This window comes from Hoplias malabaricus, chromosome 3, assembly GCF_029633855.1.
Source record: "Hoplias malabaricus isolate fHopMal1 chromosome 3, fHopMal1.hap1, whole genome shotgun sequence".
Taxonomy (NCBI): Eukaryota; Metazoa; Chordata; class Actinopteri; order Characiformes; family Erythrinidae; genus Hoplias; species Hoplias malabaricus.
In genome coordinates this window covers 69,979,227-70,002,820 of record NC_089802.1, presented here as the reverse complement: position 1 = coordinate 70,002,820, position 23,594 = coordinate 69,979,227, and the positions used below count along the sequence as shown (strand labels likewise).

Sequence of the window (23,594 nt, the reverse complement as noted above, 5' to 3'; positions counted from 1 at the left end):
TATGTGAAGGTATGCTTTATGACAAAAGGTTTTACACTGGTCAGCAACAATTAAAAACTAAATGGCAATGTGAAAGATCAATGGCCAGTTATTTCTGATGTGAAAACTGAATATCGCAAAGAATTAAAAACAGAAAAATGCTCTGACTGTTGGCTGTTGTCAGGGCAACCAAACTCTGAAATCATTTTACACATGTAAAAAAAAAAAGCAGTTATGACAGATGATTCTGGGAAAGAAAGAGAAATTTTCTTTAGGAGTGTGAGGAGCTTTTTTTTTTTTTCTTGCTTTCTCACAGTTTTGTAAATATTGGTCTGAAGTATTCAAAGTTATTTTCAAAGTAAAACTTCACGCTAAAACGTGAAGAGGAGTCGAATCAGAAAGAATCATTTATTCAAATGTCTAGGTGTCTCTCATATCAACTATTGGCCAATGAAACCCTCAGATGAAATCCTAGAGTCGACACAGTCTCGGTTTGCAAGAGCTCTCTGCAGCTATGAACTTAAAATGCAAAACTTATCTGAAGAAAAAAATGGCCATCTTCCATAATTTTGGATGTTAATGTGTTAACTTTTAAGCTATTTATAAGAAAGTAGAAAAACCTTTAATAATGCATGACAAAACTTAAGCCAGTTTTTTATTTAGTGGCCTAAACTGCACTAAAATGTTTTAGTTATTGTCTACTAGCAATAATTAAATGCCTAAACTGACACCAAAACTAATATAAATTATAGTTTTAGAGTCAATTTTGGATGAACATTTAGACATACAGTGTACAGTCGTCCCTTGCCACTTCGCGGTTCACCGCATCGGGGGAAATAAATCACGGATTTTCGCTATTTCGCGGGAATAATAATTTTTACATGATAAAAAATGTATAAAAATATATTAAAAATATTAATTATAACAATAAAGGAATGTTGTAAATCATAAAATATTACGAATTACAGTAAATAGTGCATATTTACTCTCGGAAACGAATGGTTATTAAAGGCTAAGCACCAATTAATGGACCTCCATGAATATTTCACATTATTGTAGTTACTGACAGATATAAGTATGAATTAAAATGAAAATAGCAGCTTAATTTGCTTTAAAGCTGACAATTTTATTAAATTGACGGAAAAATCCAAGCTCGCTACGGAAATTCTTGAACGCAACCGTGACGTCACTGGTGGACAACAGCCGAACAACACTGCAGTAAAACACCGTTATGACTGACTGTTATGACAGTATCTAGCTAAATAACCAACATTATTCATGACAATAGCCTAGCAATAAGCTAAACTCAAATGTAGAGGTACCGTTATTCTTGTAAATGTGATCGAAGTCGAACTCGAATTCATCCGACACTATAAACCTCCGTAATGCAGCTACGTAGCCGAGTATAATCTGAGCCACCGAGTTTGACCCATATTGTTGGAAAAGCGCCAGTGAAATGAGCTACAGATAACAGAGTGAGCGGATGGTCCTTTCCAAAGTGACAAATGTAGTCCTTTTTTTGGATATTTTGTGATCTTTGGGCCGTTTGTTCACAGATGTCCCACTGTACATTGAATGATTGCAGCCAAAAACAACACACCTTTTCGTCATTTTGCATTAAATTAAGTGCAGCTTCTAGAGTCGTTGTCCACCATCTACGTCACAGGCAAGACGCCTATTAGAGTTTCCGAACACCGTTGGGGGGGTGACCAACGGTCTTTTAAACCTTATTCCTTGAATTAGTAAGAAATAACATGTTTATCAATAAACACAAGTTAGGAACTCAAATTCCACTGTATTCATTTGTTTAACACATTCATATAGCTGGTGCTTAGCCTTTAAGGAAATGGGAAAGGTTTATGTAGCGTAAAAGTGTGTGGGGGAGGGTTATAAAGGCTTAGAATAGTGTATAAATACTTAAATAAATATAGCGTCCCTGCTTCGCGGATTTTCGTTTATCGCGGGTGGTCCTGGAACGTAACACCTGCGATAAACGAGGGAACACTGTATTGAGCTGGGGGGGGGGGGGGGGGGCCAACACCTGTTGCCCCCTGCTATGACCTCCTTCACATATCACAGTCACTAAGCAGGGCCAAAAACCTCAAGTCCATTGGTAATTAAAATATGATGTCCTCTGAGAGGGGACAGATTATGTCTAGTGTTTAAATCCAAGATGTCCCTGGTGGGTTTAGCAAAACCATTACTCACTGACTAACTAAATAGCTTACTATCTGCACAGTGACATATAGTGTAAAGTAGTTGATCAGACATGACATGTTTGGTTTCTGACATTCCCTTCCTTTAGTTAACAATACAGTTATTCTTCCTTAAACTTCTGACAGTTGTCCAACAGTGACAGATATAAGCCGTCCCCTTCTACATGACCTACAAAAGTCCCTCATTTCTTGGACCCCCATGTTCTATGGTATCACATGTGGTATCGAATACTGATAATTTCCACAGTATTTCAGGATCACAGCAAACCTCAGCAAGGTGTTTTGTGGCCAGACACCTCAACACTGTGCCATCATCTCTGCCAGAAATAAGGCCTAGATAAGTCCAGCAGCTGTCTAGATTTCAGCCTCAGAGGCTGTTAAAGCTCTCTGCATAGCATTGTGCTTAATGAGATGTGGAAAAGGTCAGCAATGATCCTCTTGAAGCATCGCTGTGTAAATTATTCAGCACTGGCAGACCAGGCCAGTCCAGTGGCCAGGGCATAGATCCAAATGGCAGTGAGCTACCAATGCCCGTATTATCCTTTCTAGGAAAGAGAACAAACGCTTTGCCCAGTGATCATTTGCAAGCACCTGGAGGACACCGAGAGTGACACACAGAGACACACACAAACTTTTAAATATGTCATGAAGCCACTGTTTAGATTGCCTTAAAAGTACTATTTAAATGTTGATGAGTATATATTATTATTTTTTTAAATATCTGTTCATTAGCACATCATATTGTGGATCTGGAGACTGTCAACCTACAAAATGTGATGTAAACCAACCCAGTGACTGACCTAAATCTGAAAGCATTGGTTAAAATGAGTGATTCTGATGTTGTGATGCTTCTCACATAGAATGTGCAGACTGTAGACTTGTCCTGCCTTCTTGCCAGAGTCTCTCTAATCACAGCATTGGACATATGTTGATATGAGAGAGCAAAACAAGGTTAAATGGAGCAAAAACAAATTTGACAAGCGCTGAGAAATAAGTTTAATGTGTAAATAAATTGTGAAAATGAGAAAGAGAATAATGCTGAAGTGACTGCTCTTCACTCTTCACTCCGGCGCTGAACTGAACTGAGGCTCATTCTTATTTAAAAAAACAGTAGCTGAGACCAGTCATTCTGAACATTGCTCTTTAGATAGGAGGAGAATGGTGCTGTGTTGTTTGATCCTTGTGGAATTTTGAACAAAACATGACACAGACATTTTATTGAGATCCCAGGGTTCTGCATTAATTTGTGGAAAGGTGGTTAAATATGTCATCTTTAAAGGCTTTTTGCCTCAAATAAAGTTTACAACTTTAATGTATGATTAATACACAACAAATACATGGCTTATTGGATATCTGGGGACGTTTTTCCAGTTGACCTCTTCTAAACTCCTGATAATAAGCACATTAGCGTAAACATATTAAAACTAGAGATGAATTTAAGCTGAAGTTCCATATATGACTAACACACCTATGACTTTCTCTCTGTTCAGAATACCAACACCTCAGTTATAAAATATCATGCTCCTACAACACCATGTTGTGCTCCAAGTTTTAACAAAAGTTATCCTTCTGTAAACCTGAAACTATAGAAAAGGTAAATTTAGATTATCAGATAAAGCCTGAAGCAGGAAGCAGTTTAAAAATCAAAAACAACAAAACCCACACACTAGACACAACAAAAATAGGGCAGTTGGTCTGTGTCTTCTTCCATTTTGTGTATTTAAACTTTATAATCAAACATTTCCAAACATTCATTCATTATCTGTAAGTGCTTATCCAGTTCAGGGTCGCGGTGGGTCCAGAGCCTACCTGGAATCATTGGGCGCAAGGCGGGATTACACCCTGGAGGGGGCGCCAGTCCTTCACAGGGCAACACACACACACACACATTCACTCACACATACAGCCACTTTGAGTCGCCAATCCACCTACCACCGTGTGTTTTTGGACTGTGAGAGGAAACCGGAGCACCCGGAGGAAACCCACGCGGACACGGGAAGAACACACCAACTCCTCACAGACAGTCACCTGGAGTGGGAATCGAACCCACAACCTCCAGGTCCCTGGAGCTGTGTGACTGCGAAATTTTTTTAAAGATATTAATAAAAAAGTGTAGAAACTATATACACAAAAATATACATATCATTTGAAAATGCATATATAGAATCCTAATTGTGTCTGTTATGTTAAAGATTCAAATATTTTTAGCAAGACTTAGTCCTACTTAGTTTTTCAAAGATTTTTAAAAACTCTAGCATCTCTGCTGTGTCTGATCCACTTGTGCCAATGTAACACACATTAACACACCACCACTGAGAGTGATCTACCAGAAAGATCATACCTCCTCTTTGGTGGTCTTGTGGTGGTCCTGAGCCCTGAAGAGCAGGGTAAAAGGGGGCAAACAAAGTATGCAGAGCACCTGATGGATTAGATCTGTTATTGTAGAACTACGGCATGCTCCTCCTGGTCACTGTAGCTGAGAAAATGGACAGTGAGTGTAGAAACAAAAAGGTGGTCATAATGTTATGGTTGATCGGTTCATCTGTTATGTCTGACCTCCATGAGCCATGTTTGTACTTAATGGTTGTTGTGTCTGTGTGTCATGATTAAGACATGGACCATCACTGGACTGCGACGAAGGAGAAGAAGTCACAAACTCACCCTACGCTGAGTACACAGCACGGCTGCATTCGCTGACATCAGTGACCAGATCCTTATAGTGATGTACAAAGCTGGGAATCACAGCTTTTAAAAGGTACCTGATCTGAACCTGACCTATAGAGCAGGTACAAACATGATTAAACATGTCACAGAAACTTGTAATGTGATTTTCTTCATTCTGTAAGACCTTGGATATATTTACTGCATGAAGGAAATCACATTACTACAGGCTTTTTAGCGTGGCTGTCCATATTGAATCAAGAGGAAACAAGCCTAAGCAGTTTACTATCCAGGGACTTAATATTACTAATCAATCCCAGACCAATGGGGTCTAAATCAGATCAACCACATAGCTCCCCAATCCTTGCCCATAAGGGATTATTAATAAGAGCCAATGTAATTTATAGTTTAACTGTTGATTATTTGACCTCATGATGCATTCAGCTCAGATAAATACTTTCATTGCTGCTTTATATGAATTAAATTTAACTACAGTTTTGGTGCCCCACAGCCCAGTGCTGGAAGGATTTATAACCCTTTTGCCAGCACTTGCCACGAGGCATTGTGAGCTTAGACCCATGTGGAGCTGTGAAAGTATTTCCCGTGCTTGTGGAAATGTGCTTTATCAGGGATCAACACTGTGATATGTATTATCGCCCCAAAATTAGACCATTTATCCTCCCAGGAACTGGCCTGAGCTGTTCCTTTTGAGGCTGCTCTATGACTTGGTGCTGGTGGAGGCAGTTGAGCTTTGATAGCTGGATGATAGATAGCTAGATGAGGTCTCATTCCCCATTTCAAAGCTACCTTTCTGGCACAGGTTTTGCATATGACCTCATCTAAATCGCCTGGCTCTCCCTTTTCATTTGGATGAAAGATAAAATGCTCCAAAGTTGCATTAGGTTTTGCAGCTAGGTCCATTTAATAAATCAAAGCCTGGCACTCAGCCGTTCAGAAGTCCGGAGGTTTAGATTCCAACAGCTGGGAAAATTACACTCTTAGTCTTCTACAGTCATATCAGAATATTATGGACACTCCTACTGACCATACAGGTGCACTTTGTAGTTCTGCAATAACAGACTGTAGTCCAGGCTTTGCTCTGCATGTTTGGTTTGCCCTCTCTCACCCTTTTCTTCAATGGTCAGGACCCCCCCATGACCTTCACAGAGCATGTGTTACTTTGGTGGCGTCCCACTCACTCCATTAGACACACCTGCGTTTTTGGTCCACCTTGTAGAAGTCAGAGAAAGTTACTGGTATGTTTGCATTATGCAAAGCAACAGTTGGACCCCAGTCTGTAATTGTAGAACGGCAAAGTGCTCCTGGGTGGTCACTGCACACATTTCAGACACAGATATTCAACTGTGCACAGAGAAAGTAGGAAAGCACGGTATTTAAAGCAATAATGCTCAATGCCTAGTGTCAGCTTGAGGGGTATGAATCTCCCCAGCATCCAAGATCTTTAATGAGTTTTGGGTGGTGTTGGTAATCCAGAACTAATTGTCCAGAATTAGTACCTGAAATCACTAGTGTTCCCAGAGCTAAATGCAATTTACTGTGGCATCTTTGATGAAAAATACACGTCAGTGGCTCTCCAGCTAATCATTAAACTTAACGACCTTCTCGAAGAAGTCCTAGACTTCATAAATCTGAAAAAATCTACCAATCTACCGACATTTAGCTGAGCTTCTGCAAACAGAATTCTGCGTTCAAAGCAAAGTGGCCGAATTAAATGTGAGGCTTTTGATCTCGTCATTGCGTTCACAGCCAATCGCGCATTTGAACTGCTCACGGGACCTAATTGGACAAATTCTCTGCTATTCATGTTTATGCAATTAGCCTGGCTGAATTCCTTTAGAGCTCCTTTCACCCAAAACAACTCTGAATGTTTTATTTTGGTGTTGTTCACAGAAATCCCACCCCAGCTGCAGAACCTTCGGAACATTAAATAATAGACATAAACACGGTTCCTTTAAGGATATGCAGTTTCTCTAATATGAAAATATCTATTCCAGTTTGTCACCACAGATTGGATTTCACATGTTCAACAGAATTACACTCTATTATTGACTGAGCCTTTATTCTGTTTCAAATCATCAGGCTTCATTGCCTCATGAAAGGCCTTCACGTCAGCCTTACTGAATGGGATTAACAATTCATCAATGTCACAAGGCCTTGGGGAAGGTTTGTCTCCATCATGATGTACATGCATTTGCTTAATATTCACAGAGAGAAAACTGTATTGTGAATAATAGTTTATGTTGCAGCAGCCTAGTCAGTTATATGTTAGGAATCGGTATTAAACAGAGAAATTTTCATTGTATAAATAGTCTGCGTTCCACCGCTACAGTGCTGCGGATTTATGCTTCTATGTGGATTTCAATGTTTTGTGAGCACTAAGCTAACAGTGTTATGCTGTCTATTCCAAACTTACTATGCCACAATTGACTTAAAAGCAAATAAATTCATCAATTATTGTTTTATAGCTAAAAAGTTTAATTAATGGCATTTTTGGTGTCCAGTAAGGTTGAGGAAGCTATTATGGACTCAATGTTCAGGAAAAAATAAAGAATCACCTTGTAATTTGACTGTGGTTACAGAGAGTGCTTACAAAACAGACATTAATGAGCTGTTAGACTTGGTTAATTGAAGGAAAACCTGATGCCAACGAGAGAACTGGCAGTTGAAACAGTTCAAAGACGGACTTGACTCCTTCAAGATGGAATTTCAGCACATATGTTGATTGTTCTCAGTCAGATGTGTCTAGAATTTGATGAAAGTGGGAAGGTTCTAAAATGTAAAACAGAGACAATATTTGTTACAGAGCACACCCTGGAGAGGGTCTCAGTCCTGACACACACTCACACATTCACACACACACACTCACATCTACACATCTGAGCCAATCCACCTACCAACATGTGTTTTTGGACTGTGGGAGGTAACCCACGCAGACACAGGGAGAACACACCACACTCCTAACAGACAGTCACCCGGAGGAAACCCACGCAGACACAGGGAGAACACACCACACTCCTCACAGACAGCCACCCGGAGGAAACCCACGCAGACACAAGGAGAACACACCACACTCCTCACAGACAGCCACCCGGAGGAAACCCACGCAGACACAAGGAGAACACACCACACTCCTCACAGACAGTCACCCGGAGGAAACCCACGCAGACACAGGGAGAACACACCACACTCCTCACAGACAGCCACCCGGAGGAAACCCACGCAGACACAAGGAGAACACACCACACTCCTCGCAGACAGTCACCCGGAGGAAACCCACGCAGACACAGAGAGAACACACCAACTCCTCACAGACAGTCACCTGGGAGCGAACTTGAACACACAACCTCAGGACCCTGAAGCTGTGTGACTGCAACACTGCGCCACCATGCCGCCCTACTAAAAATATAGTAAAAAATATAAATGTAGTTAGTACAGAATCCATCCTGAAGTGCCAGGGAAATCCTTAATAATATACAGAGGAGTTGGGGAGTGATACGTCTTCACAGAGAGCATGAATAATACAGAAACATTACCTTAGATTTATTTATTAAAGTTGGATGATTCAGTGAACTGTGTAGAGCCTCAGGGTACCCTGTGTGATTGTGTATATCATATGATCAGTTCTGATGAAAATTGCATTTACTTCTTAATAAAATGTTTGGTTCAAAATTGGACAATGTGGCCATAGTTATGAATGACACTGCTGCGCTAATTATGGTGGAATGGAAAGGTCAAATTGGGCAGACATGGCTTAATATTTAAAGAAGCATTAGGAAAGCAAAGTCTCGGTTTATGTAGGGACAGCCAAATGCTCGCAAAACTGAGACTGCTGGTATAAGTACTGGGCTTTACACAACAGGAAGTTATTGGGAATGTATGTGATGGGGCTGTGTAGTGGAAGTAGTATGCACACATTGCTGTGGCATTTGCACTACATAGCGGAGTCAATGATAATTCATTATTATTTAATTAATAATTAATTATTTAATTCATTTTGCTAAGCTCCATGTTTGGGAGCCATTAACTAATATGTAGTGTCCTTACCTGTCTTAATTTTAACTTAGACAAATAGGTCATCTTCACATATTATACAGCAAAAGTAGCTAGAATTAACTATTATTAATGAATTATGCTTATTGACCCGCCGTGGGTTCTTGACTCTGAAATGGAATCTGAACTAGAAGTTAAAATTCCATACAAGAAAGGTGCACACACAAACAAATAACCAAGGATTGGTTTTATCACACAACTGGTTTATTAATAATAATATCAAATAATGAATATTGATTAGACATTCATATAATAAAATGGATTACCGCGATATATGAGGGAACAGGGAGATTAATATATGAGGGAATTTCTCTATGATAATTATTGTCCTAAGTTCTAAGAAAGGCTATTGTTTATCCCAGCAAACTTTCAGTACCAACCCATGAGCCATGAGAGACATGAAACCATGTGACCTTACGTATCCGGAGATGAACGGGGAGCATGACGCTGACGGTGCCTTCCGGCACGACTTCCTGGAGAATTGCAGACGCGGGCCTTGTAGGTTGCAACCGCGGGCGTTCATTTTCTCCCGAGGCTTTCAGACGCAGCCGTCGGAGCTGGTGGTGTTCTGAAGGTCTCTGTAGGGATTCTTCGTCGTCGCTGATCTGCTGCCTTGTGTGTGAGAGAGAGAGGCACGTCCATGCAGGTCTCTCCTGTGCAGGTTTCCACATCTCAGAAGGTCATTCTGAGGGTGCGTGCAGCAGTCCTCTTCGTGGCGTTGTCGTCGTTTGGAGGGTCAGAGGTCTAAGGTTGCCTTCATGCTCTGGGTGTGGCGTTGAAATTTTGCTAGCGTTAAACTATAGCTCTTCTTAATCTGTAGTTTCTATCTGGACCACGCTTTAAAGGCCCAAGACTGTTTAAGAAAGCCATGAGTCTGACGCCTGCAGAGTCATTCCCAAAACTCAGGTCATTTTACTCTTTTAGCCTTGAAAAAGCTAAAAGAGACAACGCCCCAAGTGTCTGGAGCCTTCAAGTGAAGAGTCGAACATCGGAGAAAAAGGGGCAGAAGCCCAAAAAGTTTGAAAAACCTTACAAAGCTCAAAAGCTGGAAAAAAGCTTGTGCCATTTGGCGCCACAGGTTTTTAACTAGAGTTTAGAAAACCCGCCCCGAATACCTGATTCGTCCTCAATGAGGGAGAATTGGAGCTTTTCTTGCTCCTGATTGGCTGTTTCCTGTACCTTGGGAGTGGCATCACATAGAATTTATGACACTTGACAAGACAAAGACTTGACCATCCCTGAGTGAATACTTTGCAATATAAAAGATTATATGTTAACACAAAGTAATATAATTAAGAAAAAGATAACCATGTTTCTTTATAATTATTAACCAACTAAACACATAGTATGTGACTACCTTGGTTCTACATAAATTCATATAAACAAAAATGACTTTAAACACATGTAAATTGATTCCACCTATTTTGATTGTCAAAACGGGATTAATTTCAAACAGTTGTGCCCATATACAACTTGGTTTCCATGTAAGAACTTTGGGTCTTTTAGAGTTAACAGTCTTTAAAAAGGTGTCCTTTAAAGAGGGCATTGTGGGTTTCAATCAAGATCGAGTCTCTGTGTCTCTCTGCATTCTTTCCTTGACCCTGGGGGTCCTTAAGTCATAAAAAGGGTCTTTGGAGGGGGTTTTACGGGCCTGCTCTGGAGGTTTATCTCACCTTACGATCTTGGTTAGAGATGTCTCTGAAAACTAGCAAAAGCTTGGGTATTTAAAATCACATCTTCAGAAAGTCAAAATTTCTTATTAGAAATTAATACACATTCATCATATCCCCTACAGGCTGCCAAGGAGATCCTAACATGAGTCTGGTGCTGCTCTTAAAACAACAGATAAAGATGACTTTATGACATATTATCAGTCATTTCCACAGGTATACACAGAGGTTTTTAAGATTATAATATATCTTTCCACGTAGTAAACATTCATTATCTGTAACCACTTTTCCAATTCAGGGTCGTGGTGGATCTGGAGCCTGCCCGGAAACACTGAGCGCAAGGCAGGAGGGGGCGCCAGTCCTTCACAGGGTGACACACACCTACGGACACTTTGAGTCACCAATCCACCTACCAACGTGTGTTTTTGGACTGTGGGAGGAAACCCACGCAGACACAGGGAGAACACACCAACTCCTCACAGACAGTCACCCGAAGCGGGACTTAAGCCCACAACCTCCAGGTCTCTGAAGCTGTGTGACTGTAACACTACCTGCTGCACCACAGCACACTCACACATTCACTCACACACTCTCACCTATGGACACTTTTGAGTAGCCAATCCACGTACCATGTGTTTTTGGCCCATGGGAGGAAACCGGAGCACCTGGAGGAAACCCACGCAAACACTGAGAGAATACTTCAACCACTTTAGGTCAACATCCTCTAAATGTGGTCCTTCACTTATTTCAGCCTTTTTGATATTAAGCAAATATAAATCATTATAAAATATGAATGAATGAACGAATGAGTGAATGATTCAGTAAAGAATGTCATGGCAACCCTAAATGAAACATTAACTGTAATTAATAACATCATTTTTCTTTCCTTCACCTTTAATTACAGACACATTGTGCAGTTTTCACAGACACCAGAGGATGCTAAACACGAAACAATGATGTTTCCTTAAACAATCTCCCACCGGAACCCCACAGAATATGAAGAGTCACAGCTGTTAAAATGAATGTCCTACTGCACAAGGTTTACAAGAACAGAATGGGCACCACCTTAAAAACATGTAAGGATTTAATTTCTGTTCCTAATTTCATGTCCTGTAAAAACCTACCCAATGTTTTCCCATAGGCAGTAGTTCTTAGAAAGTCATGAAACATTCTCTGGTTCTTAGAATGTTTTATGTAAGCGTATCTAGAATGTCTTGACTTTATTATGTTGTTTTTTTTTTTTACTTTTTAAGTCAGCCTTTTCTTAGACAACAAGACATATTTATCTCAGGGGGATGGCCAGCCTAATTGAAAAACCTAATTTAATTCTAAACCTAATTTCTTTATTTACTACATTAGCATTTCACAGAAACTGAAATAAAGTTTGAAGTGAAGAGCCTCTGTTATGTAAGAGTGGTCTGTTGACTGAAAACTCTTTAGTTTGGTCAGTTTAGTCTGTAATGGGGAAGAGAGAGAGCACACACACACACACACACACACACACACACATAGACTATATTTGTGGACTGCTGCTAATCCACTTTTTAAATTATTATTATTATTATTATTATTATTATTATTATTATTATTTCTCCGTGGTTTAGATGTCCCCAGGTGTGTATGCTCTCAGCATTTAAATATGCACCATTGCTTTGAAACTGAACGTATTATTCCACTTTCCCCACAAATTAAGAGTTCCCTGAGGTCTTAATTAAACTCTGTGAAATGCTTTGGTTGGTCAAAATACCACGAAGATCACGCAACACAGCAGTGTGAGTGTGTGATGCCCTGTGATGTACTTGCACCCTGACGGGGCATGTTCCTGCCTTGCACCCAGTGATTGCAGGTCACTGGGATTGAAGAGACTTGGATGAAGAGGGGCACAGTTTCAGACACACAGTATTTAAAATTAAGCACAAAATAAAAACAGCTTGTTTTATCCATCATTACTGGGCAAACCATAAATGACTGAATGTGTTGTTTTATTTCCAGACCCCAAAATTAATGTGCATTAATTCATTCATTCATTCATTCATTATCTGTAAGCGTTTATCCAGTTCAGGGTCATGGTGGGTCCAGAGCCTACCAGGAATCATTGGGCGCAAGGTGGGAATACACCCTGGAGGGGGCGCCAGTCCTTCACAGGACAACACACACTCACACATTCACTCACACCTACAGACACTTTTTTTTAAGTCAGCATGGTGGTGCAGCAGGTAGTGTCGTAGTCACACAGCTCCAGGGACCTGGAGGTTGAGGGTTTGATTCCCGCTCCGGGTGACTGTCTGTGAGGAGTGTGGTGTGTTCTCCCTGTGTCTGCGTGGGTTTCCTCCGGGTGACTGCCTGTGAGGAGTGTGGTGTGTTCTCCCTGTGTCTGTGTGGGTTTCCTCCGGGTGACTGTCTGTGTGGAGTTTGGTGTGTTCTCCCTGTGTTTGTGTGGGTTTCCTCTGGGTGTGTTCTCCCTGTGTCTGTGTGGGTTTCCTCCGGGTGACTGTCTGTGAGGAGTTTGGTGTGTTCTCCCTGTGTCTGCGTGGGTTTCCTCCGGGTGACTGTCTGTGAGGAGTGTGGTGTGTTCTCCCTGTGTCTGCGTGGGTTTCCTCCGGGTGACTGTCTGTGAGGAGTGTGGTGTGTTCTCCCTGTGTCTGTATGGGTTTCCTCCGGGTGACTGTGAGGAGTGTGGTGTGTTCTCCCTGTGTCTGCATGGGTTTCCTCCGGGTGCTCCGGTTTCCTCCCACAGTCCAAAAACACACGTTGGTAGGTGGATTAATGTGCATATATAATACAAAAAAGAGATGTGGTGTGTCCCTTTTAAAGCCAAATCCATCTAATCACAGAGAAGAACCTGCAATATGTGAATATGTACATAGTATACACTAAATGGTGCTCTGAAAGTGCGGCACTGGAATCGGGTGGAAACAGCAGCATCTGGTGGTTAACACACGTCTGTGTTGTGGGCGGGTGAAGTAAAATTCCTCTTACGACAAATGCCTGCGCCTGTGCGTCACAAGCCGCATGTAAAAATAAAGCCGGTGTGAGAGGGTGACGTTAAAATGTCGGTTTTTCACGACGAGGTGGAAATAGAGGACTTCGAATACGACGAAGAGACGGAGACGTATTATTTCCCGTGTCCGTGTGGAGACAGATTCGCCATCACCAAGGCAAGGGTTCATGTGGGAAATGGAGCTGTTTTGGTGACTTGCTAACTACTAAAATTCCTGTTTTTTCCCTAATTGTCGTGTTTTTTGTCTATACAACTTTAAATATTATTCTAGAAACTTAATATCTAGGTGCGAGTAAATGTGATAAAGCCTTCGTGCTCTTGTGGCTTGCTCCAAATATCTGTAAAACTATCTATGCTAAGCTAACGTTTGAAAGTTCACTCAGGCGAATAAAACTATGTATTAATATAAAGACTACGTTAGACTGAACAAAGTCAGAAACCCTGTGAGTGGATAATATAAATTATACACTTATACCCAGTTATATAATTGAGGCCTAATGTTTATTAAGGCTAAACACTTCCGAATTCATATTTATAACACTCGTAATATTTAAGGTCACCACAAATAGCTATGTGTCATAAATTGGAGAATGTAATTTTGCTTCAAAATATTATCCAGATTATTTTGATGCGTCTGATGTCTAGACTAGTTAATTGTATGTAATTACCCCTTTCCCTTAGACATATCTGAAGCCTCTATTTATTTATTCCCCAATGATTTCCCAATATGTTCCTGTTTATTTTTACAGGAGGATCTGGAGAATGGTGAAGAGGTGGCCACATGTCCCAGCTGCTCACTTATAGTGAAAGTCATTTATGACAAGGCAAGATTGTCATTCATTTTTTGTTGTTGTTGACACACTGTCGTCATGCTTATCACTGCTTCTAGCCAAATGTTTTTGGACATCTGCTCATCCAAAATTTCAGTTCGGAAATCAAGAGTATTGACGGGGAAGCTGTCCCCAGAAACAGCCTCTGTTTTTCTGGGAAGGCTGGACACTAAATATTGAGAGAATTTGGTAGCATTCTGCCATGTTAAACATGACTGAGGTCAAATACTGATGTTGGATGATTGCTTCTGGATCTCAGACCCAGTGTCAGCTCATAGCAAAGACCTTGAAAGACTTATGTTCCAAAGGAAGGGAATAGAGTGAATATGTCAATTGAATTATTTATTGTGTGGAATACAAAAATATAATCCATGCATTAACGTAATACTTTTTGGTAAATTTTATATTTCACTACTGAAATTTAGCTATTAAAAAGGGTTTTAATAACAGGATAATTATGGAAACTGGCAGTACTATGTCTTCACTACTATTTGCTGATGTTATTGTCCAATCAATCTCTCAGTCAGGCTCTAATTTAAATAAAGTATTTCTCTTCATCTAAAACACAGCATCAATAGAAGAAAGAGAACTATTTTTAATGTATTACTCATTGCTAATGCATGCCTACTTTGACCCAGTGTGATTTTAGTGTTTGGTTTAGGGTTGGTAAATGAACCTGGGTTAAATCTGTGTTATTACCCGTAGTGTTGATATTTTCTACTTTTCCAGGAGCAGTTTATGTGTGGAGAAGTCATTGAAGCACCAGCTGCGTCTGAAACTAAACTCCAGGTGGCATAGAGATGACTGCGGGTCAGCAACGTACTGGCTCAAAAAGACATTTGAGAGGAACATTTGGACCTCAGCTCCGGCGTCAGAACTCCAGTGTGCTGAAGGCAGCACTATGGATGTTTTGGCTCTCAAGCTCTCGAGACGTTTGTGATGGAAGTATATTGCACATGGACTGTTGACTGTAGTTAACGCTATAAAAATATTTTATTTTATTTAACAGCATATGTAGATGCTATATTTGAATATATTTATATTAGGTGTATACTACAATAAATTCTAAGGAATTTGAAACATTTTTAGTTGTAACTATGGCTCTTTGTCAGAAGGGGGTGCTGCTAATTCATCAGACAATCGGCTCATAGCTGCTGGAGTAAACTCACTGTTAACATACAGACCACAAAAAGGTTTGGGGAGTAATGAGCCTCACGTTGTTACAGGGAATACATGGACATGTTAGAAGTGTAGCATAAAGTGTAAAATCACACTGACACAACATTAATTTTTATAGATAAGCATTCAATATGGATGAAAACAGACACTGCCCCTGTAATATACATCAACTAGAATCATCAGGATATATCTATATATATATATATATATATATGTGTGTATGTGTGTGTGTGTGTGTTTTTATAACCTATTGGTTATAGTCACACAGTTTGTAGGTTATATTTGTGGACTGTTTACTAATTATTGCAAGTGCACTTGTTGCTGTGGCACACTGACACACATTACACATCCTCAAATTAGAAGTTGTTGGGGTGGTGTGGGAAAATTGTTCCAAAGGTGCTGCATATCATTTTGACTGTTAATATTTGAACTCGACAGCAAAACAAACAGCCCACCCCCTCCCTTCAGTGTGTGCAAACAGACAGGAGAGCTAGCGAACCCTGAGGAAACATTCACTGGATTTTATAATACAACTCTGTTATTGAAACCGTATTCAGTTGCTTTAACGCCACAAATACACAGTCTTCCTTTTTGCACTGTGTGTTTCGACATGCACTACACATTTTCTTTTGGGGACAGGTCAGGATCACAGGCAGACTTTTCTAGCTCCTGCACTATCTTTGTAATGCCTGTAGAATGTGGTTTTGCATTGTCTTGGTGAAATTATGCATAGGCACTCCTGGAAAAAATGTCATCGTAAAAGTATATGTATGTTGTGTATGTAACTGGTTCTTGTAGTGCTTGTAGAAGGTCTGCCAAAGTCAACCTGAGTCCCTGTGGTTATACTGACTATAAATAAATGATAGATACTGATGCAGTGCCATCTGAGGGAGGGAGATCATGATTATTCAGCTTGGACTTAAACCATTGCACTCCATACATTGAAATTCCTCCACATTCCTTCAATCTTTTGACTACATTATGCACTTTAGAGGGTGAAATAGTTCTCCTTTCTATCTTTCTGTGAGGAACAGTGTTTCTTTTTTACTTATGAATCAAATAATTTTAACAGAGGGTCATGCAAAGTAAATTTAAAGGTAATAATAAATATAAAATACGCAATAACATATAGACTTGGATGAATTAGACCGCAGGATATGTACTAAATAAAATAAAGCACAGCTGCACTAAATATAGAGGGCCTGCATAACGAGTAGCGTGTGCATTTATATCTGATCATAATGTGCGTTTATCTAGTGCATGAGGTAGGTCACAGCTGTCTATGTATAGACTTCTATATACACAGTACACACTATTCTAAATATAGACATTCAACTTATATAGTGTAGGGGTTTTTAAACAGTGTCCACACACCTGCAGTTAAAGTCAGTGACGGTAGCTCGTCTGTTGCTGCACATTTTGTGTTGGTCCTGGTCCTAGTAGCTGGTCTAGTCGGTCATCGGTGGACTTAGGAAGCTGTTGGCTGGATATGATGGGGATATGGTACTGAGGGGTTTAAAAACTTCTGCAGCACTGCTGTGTCTGATCCATGTGTATCTTTGCAACACACACAACCACGCCAAGTCACTGCAGCGCTGAGTATGATCCACCACCTGAATTCTATCTGCTCTGTGGTGGTCCTGTGAGGGCCCTGACCATTGAAGAACAGGGTGAAAGCAGGAAAAAACATATGCAGATCAATACATTCTGCTACTGTAGAGCTATCAAGTGCTTCTGTATGGTCAGTGCTGAGAGAATGGACAGTGAGTGTGAAATAAGGAGGGGGTCTTCATATTATGGCTGGATTGTGTAGGTTTTCTTGATCTGCGCTGACTTTATGTGTCCACAAGTTTGTAGATCTTCCTGATAATTGGTGACTATATCAAGTCCATTTTGGACACGTTCGGTTGCATCATCACAAAATGGCACACTGTGGAGTTTCTTTTAGCTCATTATGCCTAGACAAGAGGTGTATAAAGCATATCGTTGCTGCCCAGTGAAATAATCTCTGAATATTTAATGATGGCTGTATCTCCTGTAAAGTTGCTATTCGTCATCATCTTCATCATCGTCATCATTTCTGCTTAATCAATTTCAGGGTTCAGGTGATCCCCAGGCCAGCTGGGAGACTTTATCCCTCCAGCATGTCCTGAGTCTACCCCAGGGCCTCCTTCCAGATGGACGTGCCTGATATACCTCCAGTTGGAGGCGTCCAGGAGGCATCCTCATCAGATGTCCCAACCACCTCAACTGACTCCTCTCGACATGAAGGAGGAGCGACTCTTCTCTGAGCTCCTCCCTAATCACTGAGCTCTTCACCCGATTACGGAGAGTACGTAACCTTTTGGAGAAAGCTCACTTTGGCCACTTGTGTCCGCAATCTTGTTTTTAAAAATGGGAACCACCACCACCATTGGCCAATCCAAAGGCACTGTTCCCGAGGTCCATGCAATATTGTAGAGGCGTGTCAGCCAAGACAGCCCCACACTTTCAAGGGCCTTCAGTAACTCTGGGCAAATCTCATCCACTCTCAGGGCTTTGCCACTGCCAAGTTTTTTAACCACCTCAGTGACTTCAGCCAAGGAAATGGAATCTGACACCCCAGACGTGTCTGCCCCTACCTCCAGCACAGGAGGCATGTCTCTCAGGTTTGGGAGTTCCTCAAAGTGCTCCTTCCATCACCCAGCAATACACTCAGTCAGACTTCAGAGTTTCACCATCCTTGCTGAGCACAGCTTGGACAGTCCCCCCCCCCCCCTCCCCCTCCTGAGGTGTCGGAGTGTTTTCCAGAACCTCTATGAGGCCGCCCAGAAGTCATTCTCCATGGCCTCTCCAAACTCCTCCCATGTTCTGGATTTTGCATCTGCAACTGCCACAGCTGCAGCCTTATTCGCCTGCCGGTACCCATTTATGGAATCAGGAGTTCACCTAGCCAGCCAAGCTTGAAAAGCCTCCTCGTTCTGCTTGAGAGCTTCCCTCACCCCTGGTGTCCACCAACGGGTTCTTGGGTTACCACTATAAGACATTTAGGCCTGCCAGGTCTGTCCAACAGCTTTCCCTGCCAATGGACCCAACTCACCATCAGATGGAGATCAGTTTACAGCTCAACTCAGAAGACACGACCACAAGGTCGATCACTGACCTTTGGCCCAGGGTGCTCTGGTACCAAGTACATTTTGAGCCACCTTGTGTTCAAACATGGTGTTCGTTATGGACAAACCATGACTGGCACAGAAGTCCAATAACGTCACAACACTCTGGTTCAGATCAGGCCGGCCGTTCCTCCCAAACACTCCTCTCCAGGTTTCCCAGTCATTGCCAACGTGAGCATTGAATTACCCCAGCAAAACAATAGAGTCCGTGCATGGAATCCTCCCTAGAACTCCACTCACTACCTCCAAGAAGGCCGAATACTCTGAGTTGCTGTTCAGTGCATACGCACACACAACAATCAAAGTTTTCCTCTCTGCAAGCCTAAGCTGCATTGAGGCGACCCTCTCCTTTACTGGGACAAACTCCAATTGTACATCTGCCAGCCTGGGGCTTGTGAGTATCCTCACACCAGTCCAGCGCCTCTCACCCTGTATAACTCCTGAGTAGGAGAGAGTTCCTATCAAGGAGTTTGGTTCCGGAGCCCACACTGTGTGTGGAGGTGAGCCCAACTATATCTAACTGGTATCTCTCAACCTCCCGCACCAGCTCTGACTCCTTCACCCCAGGGAGGTTATGGTCCACATGCCAAGGACCAGTTTCTGCTGCCAAGCTCCATGACACCAGGGGCCCCTTCACCCCTGCTCCGTGCCCAATGTGCATTGCACCATACCCCTAACCTGGATCTTGATGGTGGTTGGCCCACATGATCTTCCCACGTTGCCTTTTTGGGCTGAGCCTGGCTGGGTCACATGGGCTTCCCAGCCACCAGGCGCTTGCCGTCAGACACTACCCCCAGGCCCTGTGCTCTGTTATGGGCCCTGTGTTCTGGGAATGACTAAAAGAGTGGTGCCAGTCAGCAAATATACCCACACACTGCAGCCAAAATATAGGGGTCATACTATAGTTAGGAATACATTTAAGGTCCAGGGATAGTATTCTTATTTTCATGCTTTTATTCCTGCCTTATGATTCATTAAAAATGGACAAATGCTGCGAAGTACATCGTCAGGATTAGCTCAACACACTTGGTAAGGACAACACTAGGTGCCCAAGTCATCTCTGCTAGTCAAATTTTACAATTACCTTTTTGTTTCTAAACTCACTGTACATTGTATCAGCACTTTGTAGTGTACTGCTACACTTACAGATTGTATTACATTTGTTTCTTTGCATACTTTTTAGCCCTATTTCAAACTTTAAAACAATTGTCAGGATCCTACAGAGTGGTGGACACTGATATGGCGGTGTTCATAATGGGTGTTGTGCTCATTTGAGTGGATCAGACACAGCAGTACTGTTGGAGTTGTTCCTGCTGGGCCTAGAATAGTCCACCAACTAAAAAGATCCACCATAGATCAATATGCAGGGAATGATTAACACAAACTGTTGTGTGGCAAGAGACCAGTAAAGGTGTGTCTAAGAGAGTGGACAGTGAATGGGCACAGGGTTTAAAAACACCAGCAGCACTGCCGTGTCTGATCCACTTGTACCAGCGCAGCATACACTAACACGTCACCACCACGTCAGTGTCTCCGAGGCATTGAGGACGATCCACCCACAACACAAATACCTGCAGGACCACAAATGAACTAATACCTACTAACTAGTATGGAGAATTACAGAGTACACGTACAGGGTAAATGGAGCTAATAAAACTGACAATGAGAGTTTTGTATTTTAGCTTACAGACGTGTTAAAAATAATCGACATTTTTCCTTATTTTTAAACTTTTGATGGTAAGCATTTGTAGAGACCAGTGTTGCCTCGGTGACGTCACCCGGCAGCCCTCAGGCGAGTGGGGTCAGGGTTGCCAGGTTCCCATGATCGGTACCCTGTCGTAGATTGAAAGGAAAGTGTTTAAAAATAACTTAATTCTGAAAAGCACAATATTGCACCATTAGTGTATTTATGCTTTAAAAATATTTTTTAATAATAATAAACATAAATACACTTTATTTCAGGGAGATTTCATTAGCTAAACTATGTTTTGCCCCCTCCTGTCCTTTATTAAACACGTACCAACTCATCTTTGTTCATCAAAATGACGCATATATTAGTTATTTCCAAGATAAAAAACTTAATGTCTTAAAAGTAGCTTAAATATAACTCTACACCTTCGTTTTCATTCACTACTTATGGGTTTATGAATATGCAATTAGTCACCTCCTCTATCTCCACACACTTCTCCATCGCTCACCTGAAGCTCAATAGCCCAGTCACGCAAGTTGATAGGATTGGTTCCTTAGGTTTATCATATGAGGAAACCTGGCTGTCTGAATCCGCACATTTGAGACTGTCTCTGGAAAGCTGGAGCTTCAAAGCAAGGATGCTCAGCCATAGCACTAACTGCTTATTTCACCCGAGATACATAATCTAGCTTTAAAAGAAACAACACGTGGATGTGTTAAAAAGTGTAAAAATGTGATTTCCCCTGGAGGGGGTCTTTAAAGAGATGTTAGGAAATAGTTCATCTTTCACACAAGTAATTATTTATTTTTAATAATAATAATAATATAATTTTAATTTATAAAATGTCCCTTTTTAGTGCTGACTAAATAAAGTCTGTACACGAACCTTATGCTAAATATTTCGGGTAGGTTTCAGCATTTGATGAGCTGTAGGTTTTCGTTGAACCTGGCAACCCAGCGTGGGGCTGAGTAGGCGAGCAGCAGTAAAGCAGTAGGGACAGCGGAGCTGCTCGGCGCTGTGGCGGCGGGAGGACTTCGAGGGAGCGGGATAAAGAAGCCAGGACCGACTCGGACGGATTTTCAAGCAGAAAACCTCCGTGTGAAGACTCCTTACCCGAATAGGACGATTTGGGTTATTCTCTCACCATCGTCCTGCCTCTCGAAGTGACCTGTAAGGTGAGCACCGCCGAACCGAAATGTACGTTAACGTTAGCTAGCTTTGTAAAGTTCTCTTGATAGATGGAGCTGAAGTTGGCTTCTTAACCGAATTTTCTGTTCCACCTTTACTAGTCCAGCGGCTGCATTCATTCCCGGGACTTTGAATGTAAACGTTAATGGGAACTGCCGAACCATTTAAGGTGGAACGGAAAAATCGGATAAGAAGCCAACTTCAGCCTCATGCTTGGAGGGAGGTGCAGTTCGGGCTTTTTGTGTTTTTTTTATACGCGGCTTGAACTAAACCACAATTTTGTGGTTTCGGGAAGAGTCTTTCGATAGGCGAAGAGCGGCTTTAGAAGTAAAGTTAGAAGAAAGAAAGTGGGAGAAACGAGCTGTTAAATCCTGCTCATGGTTCACCGATACTGGGCACCGTACCGAGGCTTTTGTGTGCCCACGCCACGGTAACGTTAGCTAACGTTAGTACAATAGCTAGGCATTGTGGCGGTTCGTTGTGTGAGGAAAAAATGACCGTTTAAGGGTTCAGGGCACCTTTTTGCAATTTTTTAATGTCCAGGACAAGCCATGAAATTGTACCTATCTTCACTGGCTGTTTTTATCAGTTGCTGGTTTTGTATTTTCTTCACGCCAGCTTTGAAACGGCACCGCGGTTAAGGTTTAACCCGTTTATCATGTCGGTCTCTCAGACTGGATTTATTAAAACCTGAAAGTTTTGCTGTGATTTTTCTCACGGGGAGACGAAGTGGCCAGTGTGGGGTTTTGATATTTTTGTAGTAAATTTCGGAACAGCCTCTTCGGGTTTGATATATGGTGACTTTTAAAAGGCTGGTTTGTGGTACATGGCCCTCTTTGGGGAAAGGCCAGCCTCGTTTAGTTTCCCTGCAAAGATTTAATGTTGGCTGAGGCTGGGTGGCTTGCTTGATGCTTGCAGTAAACCCCAGTGTATTGTTTTGGCTTTGTACAGTTCCACAATGACAGGAGAGTGTGAGTGAACGGAAAAGCCTTTCTTTCTAAACAGGTGTTTTGTGGTTGTGTACTCCTGTTTGTTTTTTTGTAGGCAGGCAGATATACATCCTGATGAAGAGGAATCCACTCAAAACAATATAATGACCTCATTTTGTACACTCATTCCCTATATATCACTTACCAAACAGGTTCACTTTTCAGTCATCTTGCTCTGCATATATTTAGTCCCCATTCTTCCTGGTGTTTAATGGTGAGGAGCATTCCTCCACACACACAAACCCTCACACATTTGTGGTGGTATTTGTGTGTCTTGCACTGATATGGGTCCAACACAGCAGTGCTTCTCGAGTCTTGGATCTCTCAGTGGTTCCTAAACAAAAATGTTTATACAAATCTGTCTCTCTCATGCCCACACACCAATCCGTTTAAATCTCTTATACACCCTTCTCATTACCATTTTCATTCCCATCTCAGATGAAGCGTTGTTTTGAGTCTTTGTGAGTGTTAGGCATATATCATATACATCGTGACTTTTAACATAAAGGCTGAACATCTTTATTTGCGTTGGGGACTCCTGAGAAAACAGCTTTTCCTTTTACCCTAAGAAAGATTTGTGTCCAAAGGTCTACTTGGAATACTAATGTAGACAGACTTTTATGTAGAAGAACTATGGGGAAGATGATCTGAATATCTGAATCATATTGATTAATGTTTGTAAAATATAACAGTATTTTTCCCCCCTCTTCTTATACATCTGTATGAAGCGCATTAAGCATAGCTTAAGCTCTGACCTCAACCTCTATTGATGTGTTCGCTGCTGCTGTTGCCCCAGCTTGGGGTCAGCTGAGCCAAAAATAACACGTTTGGGTCTGTGTTTGAGCTCCGTAATCCCTGCTGCTGCAATTTTTAATTGTGAGGGAAACTGTGTTTTTTCCCTTTAATTATAAGAAATTGGTCTGACTTTCCTCATACTCAACGTACACATTATTATACAGCTTTAATTC

The 23,594-nt window shown here is 41.5% G+C and overlaps 2 protein-coding genes across 4 annotated transcripts in view; both read left to right on the top strand.

Moving 5' to 3' along the window:
* The first annotated feature begins 13,524 nt into the window (after positions 1 to 13,524).
* dph3 (diphthamide biosynthesis 3) lies at positions 13,525 to 16,452 on the top strand. 2 transcript variants are annotated; one of them, XM_066665977.1, is made up of 3 exons: positions 13,525 to 13,788; positions 14,348 to 14,422; positions 15,158 to 16,452. In XM_066665977.1, the coding sequence occupies exons 1-3, from the start codon at positions 13,648 to 13,650 to the stop codon at positions 15,224 to 15,226; spliced, it is 285 nt and encodes a 94-aa protein (XP_066522074.1). In that variant the 5' UTR covers positions 13,525 to 13,647; the 3' UTR covers positions 15,227 to 16,452. The 2 variants fall into 2 exon arrangements, with proteins under 2 accessions (XP_066522074.1, XP_066522075.1); XM_066665978.1 differs by having other exon boundaries at positions 13,545 to 13,755.
* Positions 16,453 to 21,423: 4,971 nt separating this feature from the next.
* The window catches only part of nck2b (NCK adaptor protein 2b), a 45,019-nt gene continuing 42,848 nt past the window's right edge, over positions 21,424 to 23,594 (top strand). Inside the window, exon 1 of one of the 2 annotated variants that reach the window (XM_066664803.1) lies at positions 21,424 to 21,624. The gene's annotated coding sequence lies outside the window, so the exon portion shown is untranslated. Of the gene's footprint in view, positions 21,647 to 23,594 lie in introns of both variants that reach the window. The other variant, XM_066664804.1, reaches the window with a different exon arrangement.

What these genes read in the sequence shown, in the direction of transcription:
- dph3 (XM_066665977.1), top strand. Translation starts at nt 13,648, where the DNA reads ATGTCGGTTTTTCACGACGAGGTGGAAATAGAGGACTTCGAATACGAC. An exon ending in TGGGAAATGGAGCTGTTTTG is followed by an intron (nt 13,789 to 14,347) that starts GTGACTTGCTAA and finishes TTATTTTTACAG; the next exon opens with GAGGATCTGGAGAATGGTGA. An exon ending in TGAAAGTCATTTATGACAAG is followed by an intron (nt 14,423 to 15,157) that starts GCAAGATTGTCA and finishes CTACTTTTCCAG; the next exon opens with GAGCAGTTTATGTGTGGAGA.